The following is an 11,661-nucleotide window of genomic DNA, read 5'->3' as shown; positions in this document are numbered from 1 at the left end:
TAATTAATAGGAAACAAATATGTAAAAAAAAAAAACTTACAGAATCTTTGTTTTCTGAGTTAGTTTGGTGGTTTATGGAACTTGCAAGTGCATTCATAGCACGTTTTGTCTCCGAGGCAAAACTTCGATGTGAAATAAAATTACAAATAAACTAAATCAATTTTATCAACAATTTCTTTGTTACATATTAATTAATATTTTTCTTGCCATTGTCAATTAATTTAATCTCAAATAATCTTTCAGTATCATCACTTTGTCATGGTTACAAGGTCAGACAAAATATGTCGAAATTTCTATGGTCACATGCCCTTCCCGTGACCAACCTTCGCCTGTTTCTATGCAAGGTAATACTTCACTACGGACGACAGGTAATGAATAACATTGCTTGATAGACAGTGATACTTATTTACAATCATTACATGATATCAAGATAAGGATACACATATACATACATATATAAACTAAACGCACACACACACACACACATATCATCATTGTCATTTAACATCTGTTTTCCATGCTGGCATGGGTTGGAGCTGCACCAGTTTCCAATGTCTATTTTGGCATGGTTTCTACAGCTGAGACACTCTTCTTAATGCCACCTACTTTACAGTGCGTACTGAGTGCTTTTTATGTAGCACTAGCACACACACACACACATATACAATGGGCTTCTTTCAGTTTCCATCTACTCACGAGGCTTTAGCTAACCTGAAGCTATAGTAGAAGACATTTGCCCCAGTTGTCACACAGTGAGACTGAACCCAAGAGCACATGGTTGAAGATCAAACATCTTAACCACATGGCCACTATCTGTATCTTTGTCATATAAAATTCATTATAACCTGGGGTAGGATTTAATGAGAACAGTCTTTTACAACTTAGTCTAAAATACAATAAGACCAGTCTGCTACAATTTGGTCTAAGGCATATACCAATATTTTTACAACTTGGTCTATGATATAATAACACCAGTCTGTTATGATATGATTTAAAATATAGTGATATAGTTTGTTACAACTTAATCTTGGCCAGATACTTAGGCCCGAACCAGGATTGTTGAGATTTGGATAATTATCCCATTTTAGTATTTTCAGACTTTGGTAGACATACCAAACTCATTATAATGGATTTAGTTTGATAACTAAACATCTTTTCATAAAACTAGCATCAATAAACTCAAACAACATACTGTTTCATAATGACCTTTCTACCATCCACCTTCTTTAGTTTACTTTTTATTTGACAGTTATTAAGAAAAAAAAGGCAAACAGAAGCTGATACCAAGAAGGGATGGGTGAAGAACAGAAGCCGACGCTGAGAATGATGTAAAGAGAAAAAAGAAAAAAATGCTTGTGAAGAGAGAGAGAAGTTGTGGTCCGTTCTTTGACTATATCAGCTTGCTGTTTCTTTTATAATATTTAACCTACCAAATATTTGTAAGACTAAATCTTGAACTTGGAAGGAGCAAATCTGAACTTTTATTTGCAGAAATTAAACAAAAATTCTCCTACTTACCGATCTCTGTGATCACGATCTTCAGTCAAAGAATCTTCAAATTTTCTCTGATTATAAGACAGATCTCTCACTGACTCATGCAAAGAATGCACTTCTTTCTTTAAATCATCAGCAAAATGGACAGCAGATTTCTTCTTCCTCTGTGGGTACTAAAATACGATAACAGATAAAAGCCATTGAAACTTATTAAATAACCTAACTTACAACAGGTTTACTTGAGATTAAGTCTGGACCAGCACAACAACAACAGCAACTAATCTTACTAAATAACAAATAAGAAGAAACTTAATATGTATAATACATACTACATAGCCATGTTGGTTTGGGTAGTCTTGGTCTGCAAAGATTTCAAAAGCAAAAAAGAGGTTAATTTTATTAGCTAAAAAAAAGCATAGTTCAAAATGAAATTGAAACAAAAATAAAATATCCCAAGTTTCAAGTTTACTTTTATTGAAATGCTTTGATTGTTATTTCACAAAGACTAACATTTTTGGTCAAATATAATGACGATAATAATCTCGAAGTCTCTCAGTGTAGTATGAAGAGAAGCAAGCTTATATTTAAAATGTTACACATTGACACATAGAAAGAGAGAAGCTGTGTGTTTTAATATATTGGTTACTTGTCAGTAAAATACAAAGAGACAAAATAAACACAAAGGTCACGGAGATCTGGGAATCAGTTGAGAGCCAGATAGTATAAATCAGATGAGAGATAGCTCTCCTCTGGATAAGATGCAAATCCACACATCACATGTAGCTTTCCTAGATAATATTGAGTGAAATAAGTTATGTAGAGTTGTAAGTGCAAAAACAGAATTTGCTTAGTGGGTGCAAACCCAAGTTTTTCAGGAGGATGTTCAAAGCATTTTCTACTCTTATTATTTAATTAAAAAAATTTTTATCTAATTTTTCTATTCATATTTCAGCTCACTCTATACCCCCCCCCTCTCTCTCTCACAGACACACACACACATATATTTCAGTCTATGAAAACAACTCAATTTTATTAATTTTAAATGTTGAATTAAAAAATAAATACTTTGAATCACAAGTTCAATTTCTGCAGATTACTCCCCACCCCACTTAATTTGGTACCTTAAAAGTACAAAAATCTCCCAAAACATGTGCAATTTCTTACCAAAATTTGGCAGCTAACAAATAAAAGACTTCTACATATATAATTTCTCATGAAAATTTGTCATCTAACAAATAGCAGACTTCTATTTTACATGTATGATTTCTTAACAAATTTTCACCCCTAACAAATAATAGACTCCATTTGCATGTGTAATTTCTTTCCAAAATTTAGTACTTAACAAGCAGTAACCTTCTTCTGCAGATGAAATACTCTAACAAATGTTTCACTTGAAAATACTACAATTTTCAAAATTAAGAAATTCAAAAACTTACCTATTCTACTTAAACTTGATTGTCTATATCTTTCCTCTTGGATGTCATCACAAGTCGTATCAAAATCCTTTCGTAACTAACAAAGAAAGTGGCCAAAAAAAAAACAAAAAAAAGAGAGAGAGAGAGAGAAAGAAAGCAACATATAATGACAGCTTCATCAAAATCATAAGACTGAATAAAATATATAAACATATTTAGAATAATTAAATACTTTATCAATGGAAGAGCGTTGTTCATGACCAATATCCTTATAAGTATCTAACATATGGTCAAGGGATTTTAGATTTCGTGTTGTGTCCTGTAAAGATAAAAAGAAATATTATTTTAGAATATGTGAGAAAATTAAAAAATTAATGCAAAAACATACAGGCGCAGGAGTAGCTGTGTGGTAAGTAGCTTGCTTACCAACCACATGGTTCCAGGCTCAGTCCCACTGCGTGGCACCGTGGCCAAGTGTTTTCTACTATAGCCTCGGGCTGACCAAAGCCTTGTGAGTGGATTTGGTAGATGGAAAATAAAAGAAGCCCGCCGTATATATATATATACAAAAATACAAAATGGGACAAGAACGCAAAACATCCAGACAGTTAGGTGATACAAGAAAGGGACAACAGAACATCCAAATAGACGATACAAAGAAAACAAGGACGGGTCATTCGAAGTTTTCTTTCCTCAGTCGAGATCCAGATTATCTTTGCAATTTCAGCTGGTTATACTCGAGACTGCTCCAATCTGGCCAACCCCAAGGAAAAACTAATATGTATGCATATGTATATGTTTGTGTGTCTGTGTTTGTCCCCCCAACATCTCTTGACAACCGATACTGGTGTGTTTATGTCCCTGTAACTTAGGGGTTTGACAAAACAAACAGATAGAATAAGTACTAGGCTTATAAAGAATAAGTTCTGGGGTCGATTTGCTCGACTAAAGGTGGTGCTCCAGCATGGCCACAGTCAAATGATAGAAACGAATAAAAGAATAAATATAGATCTTGTACATTGGTAGAGAAGGTATGTGGCCTAATGGTTAGACAGTGAGTATTCAATAAACCCTTGCTTGTCCATTTCATTTTAGCATGATGTCTATGACTAAGTTCTCATCATTTACATTTGATGGATGTTTGTCCTCATCTTGTTTGTTGTTAACACAACGTTTCAACTGATACACCCTCCAGTCTTCATCAGGTGTCTTGGGGAAATTTCGAACCAATGTTGTTGTTGTTGTTGTTGCTGCTGTTGCTGTTATTATTACTATTATTATTATTATTATTATTATTATTATTATTATTATTATTATTCAGGTCACTGCCTGGAATCGAACTCGGAATCTTAGAGTTAGTAGCCTGTGCTCTTAACCACTACACCATAATAATAATAATAATAATAATAATAATAATGATGATGATGATGATGATGTGATGATGATGATGATGATGATGATGATGATAACATCAAAAAATACCTTAGGAATGAGAACCCAGGTTTGAAATTTCCTCAAGACACCTGAAGGCTGGAGGGTACATCAGCCGAAATGTGTTAACAACAAACAAGATGAGGACAAATATCCATCAAATGTAAATAATGTACATAATTCCTCATCTCTTAAATATAGAACAGAAGTTCCCATGTTCTTGACAAGACAAGATTAAGGGGTTTCCTCACCCCATGATACTTCAGTTTATTTGTGTACTGGGCGCATTCTATCACAGTACCAGCACAAGGGAAGTTGTCAGATATACACATCAATATAGAAACAAATTAAATTTACCTTTAAATTGTCAGCAAGTTCAGAGAGTCTACCATTAAATTCTCCATTATTGCCGGAGACACCATGTCCATATGTTCTTGGTTCATAGAAATCATCGCTCTCACTTGAAGAGAGAAATCTACTATTTAATTCGGTAGCCATGCTTGGTCAGATCAACTCTTTCACTTCTGTTTCATAATATCTTCATCATTATTGAATTCTTAAAACTTAATTAGCACAGCTGCTGAAACGAGAAACTAATATTCATTATCTTGTCAACTAGAAATATTTCTTCTAAACATTAAATCAGAACATTTACATGTTAACCCATTTGCATTTAAACAGGCCATATCCAGTACAAAAATCCCCCCCGTTTTCAGAGTATATGGGGGGTTGAGAAAGTACATGCCCTTGATTGATCTCAGCGAAAATTTAGCATTTTTCTAGTAATCAAATATAGCAACATTTTAACCCTCAGGCATTTTCAATTTCCACAAGTTTTTATTTTCACTCCACCCTCATGCACAACCTGTCATACAGTATCTAACTGTATAAGGTGAGCTGGCAGAATTGTTAGCAAATCAGGCGAAATGCTAAGTGGTATTTCTTCTGTTTTTACATTCTGAGTTCAAATTCCACCGAGGTCAACTACTCCTGAGTATGAGCATGTAAAAGTTGCATTCCTTTGCCAAGCCATGTTGAGCCAGTGTGACAGAGCAGGCTCATCAAACTATTTTTATCTCAAGCTCAAATTCACGACCTCCACATCAGATCATGATTGGTGGAGAGAACACGTTAAGGCGTTCATCCTGCAGCGGACTGAACATGGGCAATCCAATCCAATCCAATCCAATCCAAAAAGGTACAGTATACCATTAAGGTCATATTCCAGTTGTTGTTGGCACTCCATCGCTTACGACGTTGAGGGTTCCAGTTGATCCGATCAACGGAACAGCCTGCTCATGAAATTAACGTGCAAGTGGCTGAGCACTTCACAGACACGGGTACCCTTAACATAGTTCTCGGGGATATTCAGCGTGACACAGTGTGACAAGGCTGACCCTTTAAATTACAGGCACAACAGAAACAGGAAGTAAGAGTGAGAGAAAGTTGTGGTGAAAGAGTACAGCAGGGTTCGCCACCATCTCCTGCTGGAGCCTCGTGGAGCTTTTAGGTGTTTTTCGCTCAATAAACACTCATAACAATCATGCTAAAACATACTATAGAGTAAAATTACTGGAATATGGTGGAGGCACAATGGCCCAGTGGTTAGGGCAGCGGACTCGCAGTCATAGGATCGCGGTTTCGATTCCCCTGAAGAGTGTACTTCAGAACATATTGTGTCACATCTATCCCAGTTTGATCCTGCCAGACTGAATTCCTTCGTCTCTTGGACCCTCATCTCTCCTACCTTCTTCTCAGGCCCTTGGTACCTCTTCTGAACCACCTTAACACCTCTCCAGCCAGATCACGATCAGAACTTCATATTTCTCGGACTCTACCATCATGGATCTTACTGTATACTGTTCCAAGGAAAAGGTGAAGGCTGATACAGCTTGGCACCAGTGACATTGCAACTTGTTTCTATAGCTGAGTGAACTGGAGCAGCGTGAAATAAAGTATCTTGCTCAAGAACACAACACACAGCCTGGTCAAGGAATTGAGCTCACTACCTCATGATTGTAAGCCTGATGCTCTATCCACTGAGCCATGTAACTTCACATGTGTGTATGTATGTAATATATATGTATGTACATATATATATATATATATGTGTGTGTGTGTGTATGTACATACATATATATATATATATGTTATATGTGTATATATATATATATTTGTACGTGCCCTTTTCAAGCCTAGCCAGGCTCATGGGCCATGTTTCCATGGCATATGTGTTCCCCCACCCCCCACCCCAGCTGGATGGGACGCCAGTCCATCGCAGCGTTACTCAAGAAACAGGAAGAAAGAGTGAGAGTAAGTTGGGGCAAAAGAATACATCTGGAGTCGCCACCATCCCCTGCCGGAGCCTCGTGGAGCTTTAGGTGTTTTCACTCAATAAACACACAACAGCCGGTCTGGGAATTGAAACTGCGATCCTCAGACTGCAAGTCCGCTGCCCTAATCACTGGGCCGTTGCACCTCCATCATATATATAGAGTTAGTTTAATTTGTTAGTCCACATTATTCCATATGGAGCATAGGGCTGTGACCATTTTATGCCAGGACATGATTTTGGGCAACCTCCTTATGTATATATATATCATCATCATCATCATCATCATCGTTTAACGTCTGCTTTCCATGCTAGCATGGGTTGGACGATTTGACTGATGACTGGTGAAACCGGATGGCAACACCAGGCTCCAGTCTGATTTGGCAGAGTTTCTACAGCTGGATGCCCTTCCTAACGCCAACCACTCAGAGAGTGTAGTGAAGGCTTATATGTATGTGTGTATATATATATATATATATATATATATATATAATTCTTGAACAAGAATAATACTGACAGTGACTTCGAAGTTTCGGCCAGCTAAGCTATCATCGCACTATAACTCATTTAAGTGGTTTAACTGGCAGGAACTTGGAAGTCACTATCAATACTACTCTTGTTGAAGAATAAAGTGTACTCTACCAGATGTATTGAACAATCATTCACTATAATGTAAAACTATTTTTATTATAACACACACACGCACATATACATACATTACTTATTAATAGCAAGACATTTGGGCTGTAGATTCGTGTGCACTCCACACTAGGCAACGGGGCTTACGTGGAGCTAAATAGCAAATAACTACAGGTAGTTTATCTCAAAAGAAACAAAAGTTTATAACAGTGTAATAAAATTTGTTGTGAGCAATAAGAACGACTGAATTGTATTAATATATATATATATATATATATATATATAACCTATGTATGCATTAATTATTGGTAAAGTTGCCTAGAAGTTCCAGTGGTCCCGTATAAACAAGACCATGAATAACAAAATGATATAAATACACCAGGTGTATTTCATTTGACGTCGAAATGATGCTATGGGACTGTTTTAATAAAGAAAATTGATGTTGATGTGTGTGTGTATATATCGGAATTCTTTTTGCAAACAGGAATATATTTATATACACGTATGTATGTGTGTTGTGAGTGGAACCTTGTTGCCATAGACACAACTGGCGTGAATTTTATCGACAAAGATAATAACATGTTGACAACAAAAGTAAAAAAAAAAACAATCACAGCAATAAACACGGGTGGATAGATAAATAAATATCGGAGAATATACCTCTATCCTCCAGTTGTGCTTCTCCTGTTTGTTTAAAAGTCGATGGAAGTCAGTCACAACATCCAGTGTGCTGCTATCTCTTTTTCTCCATCTAAACAACAAACAATTAACATTGACAAACAGTAAATGAGAAAAGCTGACTGACTTCCGAAAGAGAAGTTGGTCAGACAAACAGAACTGGACATGTCCCAGCAAGTCCTGCAGCTCGTTCAGACTAGTTTATCACAAATACGTATCGTATTTTTCATTGAACTAAAAATCTCAGTTGATTGCTTTGTGTTGTCTGACAGTGGCACAGCTTTCAATTTCGCAGCACATTTTCCATTCAAAACTGCTTTACACATGTCTATTGCACAGGGCAATACAAGTTCTGCAGCAATATTATGGGCCTTCTTAGCACGAGTCACTCTCAGTGCCACTAAATTAGATGCCCGTAGTAGTTTATAATTTGATGTTATTGACATTTTAAAAGTTGTTGTCTCAATTAAATATGCATCCTTTTTTCTTTCAAAAACTCTTTTGGTTTTGTGGCAAATTGAGGATGTAGTGTTGTTAAATGTCGCAGCAATTTAGCTGGTTTCAAGGCTTCATTCGACAACGGCTTATGACAAAGTTAAACACTGTGGTCTGTTAGCATTAGACACACTTTCAATGACTCCAAATCGAATATACTCCACGTCGTATTTTCTTAATTTATTTTTCTGAACAATCTCTTCTGTCTCTGTATCAGATTCTGAGTTGATTTCATCATGAGCTTTCCGTTTCAAAAATTTATCCATGGGTAACGCTTACACCCTGAAAATTTGAACGTGTAACTCTTGCACGTGTAAAATAATTTTCATATAAGTAACGTTGACATATAATGGGCGATAATGTAGGTTTTATGCCATTGCGAAATGCTTAGCGGTATTCCGTGTGCCGTTACGTTCTGAGTTCAAACTCCGCCGAGGTCGACTTTACCTTTCATCCTTTCGGGGTCGATTAAATAAGTGCCAGTTACGCACTGAGGTCGATGTAATCGACTTAACTTTGTTTGTCCCCTCTATGTTTAGCCCCCTATGGGCAATAAAGAAATAAATGTAGGTTTTATTCCATTTAGGAACATTAATAAATAAAAATCAGATATTCAGACACTGAAAATTTATAATTTGAACTTCACTGGATGTGTAAATTAATAAAGTGTATTTAACAATTACGTGACAGTACCTGTGTGCTTCTTTGGATCTGACTAAACAGTCTTAACTCAGCAAATACTTAACGCAATAAAAACATAAATTTCCACTTTTCTTATGTCACGAACCATAACTAATGTGAATGGAATTCCTGACACGCGATCAATGCTCAAGTGACAACTTAATTGTTTTAATCGATGGGACTTTTAGGATATATTACAAAATTATTTACTTGTTATTTCATGCGCTTACATTTACAAAATATAAGAAAAAAGATTTCAATTAAAAAACATATATAAAATCAAATTGCCCATAAAAAGTATTTGCTGTCCACGGACCCCTTGTCTTGTCCTTGCGGACCACAGTTTGAAAACCCCTGTTCAAAAGGACCACCACATTTAGTTGACAAATATTTTTATGAATAAACGGATAGGGATAAATAGATAGACAGACAAATAAATAACGGGATGAAAAATTTCAAAATTTAAAATTGGGGGAGGGGTGAAATTTGAGCCCCTTATTAAACTTTATAACATTAATTATTAAATATTAATGTTTACGATTATTTAAGGCAAACACAAGTAAATCGCAAATTCTTTTCACGTTAATGTTTTTGTTTGTATATAATTTCGATTTGCAATATGTTCGTCAATTCGCCACGATCTCTTTAAAGTAAACAAAATCGAAAACTTTTAATTGCCCTGGGGGTGGAGGGGCGAAATTTATTATTTTTTTTTTTTGCATATTCGTAATCTCCGACATCTAAAACGGAGGAATCCGAAAAAATTTTTTTCAAAATAATGCATTTTTCAAGGAAAGGTAAGAAACTGCATTAGCACTTACATAAGCGCGCAAGCTTGATTCCCAACCATGCTGTGTTGGGTTCAGTCCCATTGCACGGCACTTTGGGCAGGCAAGTATCTTCAACTACAGCCCCGAGTCAACCGATGCCCTGTGAGTGGATTTGGTAGTCGCATAAATGTATGTTTGTCTCTGTGTCTTTGTCCACCACCACCGCTTGACAACCAGCAGTGGTTTGTTTACATCCTCGTAACTTAGCAGTTCGACTCAGGAAGTCTGATACAATAAATACCAGACTTTAAAATAAGTTCTGGGCTCGATCTGCTCGACTAACCCTTCAAGTCATCAGACTGAAGCCATGCTAAGACACCGTTTTGAAGGGTTTAATCAAACAGATCGATCCTTGTTCTTATCTTTTTTTTTAAACCTGCTACTTATTTTATCGGTGTCTTTTTGTCGAACCACTAAGGTACGGGGACGTAAAGAAACCAGCATCGGTTGTCAGGCGGTGGTGGTTTAACAAATACAGACATACATATACAGGGTGGCCCAGAAGTAGGTTTACAGCTATTCAACTATCTCTTTCGCATTCATATACTAATACTTTAGATCTTAATTATAAAAAAATATGAAATTATTCTATGCTAATTTAGTTTTTGTCAAGCTCCCTTTTCAGTTTGTAAGACAGAAATTTTAAAGTGCCGACGTGATAACTGTAAACCTATTTTTTGGGTCACTCTGTATATTAGAAGTTTGACTGGCCGATCAGAGTGACTATAGCAGTGAACCTTCTACAAATATGTTTGAGCAACATGAGATGTTGTTACTGCATTTTTGACTTTTGAGACAAAATATATTTTTTACAAATGTTCACTACCTTACGAAAACTATACCAGCTAAACAAATGGTATTCCCAACATAATTTGATCATTATTTCAGAAAATTATCGTTCTCTTTGAGCATATAAGAAACAAATTTGGCTGGGGCAAAATGAGTAATTGGAAAATGAATGGCACATATGAAATTAACGAAACTCGATTAAAAAAAAAAATCCACATAAAATATTCTCTACAGCTTCACGATTTTCTGGGGTGTCTCTCTTCGTGATAATATTTACTGAAATTAGTTATTACTCGTTTTACCCAAATTTAGACCTCATTTTTTGAAACTTGAAAATTATCAAATTAAACATTAGTGCGAGAAAAAATTGGCTTGGAATCCAACAGAGAAAAGAATATTGATTCTTAAACACCAAAATTATCATCTAGGTATTTTATTATCAACCTCAAATACAATCGGGTCACCTGGCTGTTTCGGACTCTCAACTTGAACAATTTCTACTCCTAAAGATAATGCAACAGTACAAAATGATATTGCAATACTTACAATGTAATAATTTCAAACAGGATGGGAGAAAATAACGAGAAACTAGAAGTTTTACCTCGGTTACTAATTTTGCCCCCGCCCCCATGTAGTTTTATATATATATATATATATATATATATATTTAAAGCGGGGGAGAGGGGCTTCTTTCAATTTCCGTCTACCAAATCCACTCTCAAGACTTTGGTCGGCCCGAGGCTAGAGAATTCTTTCTGTTTATGATCCCAAACTGGTTGTGGTAACATTGACACGACAGTACCCAGGCCAACGCGTCAAATAACAACCACCCCAATTTTTCCTTTTTTAATCTTTTCAAAAAAATTTTGGCGAACGT

General features: G+C 35.8%; 1 protein-coding gene across 5 annotated transcripts in view; it reads right to left on the bottom strand.

The window, feature by feature from the left end:
• LOC106876710 (centrosomal protein of 128 kDa) overlaps window positions 1–10,126 on the bottom strand; it is a 42,770-nt gene extending 32,644 nt beyond the window's left edge. The window contains exons 1-8 of one of the 5 annotated variants that reach the window (XM_052971917.1): window positions 9,987–10,126; window positions 7,972–8,062; window positions 4,698–4,917; window positions 3,142–3,228; window positions 2,931–3,006; window positions 1,824–1,855; window positions 1,519–1,667; window positions 41–122 (exon numbers count right to left, since the gene is read on the bottom strand). In XM_052971917.1, coding sequence (XP_052827877.1) covers window positions 41–122; window positions 1,519–1,667; window positions 1,824–1,855; window positions 2,931–3,006; window positions 3,142–3,228; window positions 4,698–4,838 — 567 coding nt within the window. In that variant the 5' untranslated portion in view covers window positions 4,839–4,917; window positions 7,972–8,062; window positions 9,987–10,126. Of the gene's footprint in view, window positions 1–40; window positions 123–1,518; window positions 1,668–1,823; window positions 1,856–2,930; window positions 3,007–3,141; window positions 3,229–4,697; window positions 4,921–7,971; window positions 9,282–9,986 lie in introns of those variants that run through there. The other 4 variants (XM_052971920.1, XM_014925381.2, XM_014925377.2 and 1 more) reach the window with 4 other exon arrangements.
• Between the last annotated feature and the right edge of the window lie 1,535 nt (window positions 10,127–11,661).

This window comes from Octopus bimaculoides, chromosome 11 (assembly GCF_001194135.2).
Source record: "Octopus bimaculoides isolate UCB-OBI-ISO-001 chromosome 11, ASM119413v2, whole genome shotgun sequence".
In the NCBI taxonomy this organism is placed as follows: Eukaryota; Metazoa; Mollusca; class Cephalopoda; order Octopoda; family Octopodidae; genus Octopus; species Octopus bimaculoides.
The sequence above is the reverse complement of the archived record's forward strand: the minus strand, read 5'-3'. Positions and strand labels throughout refer to the sequence as shown.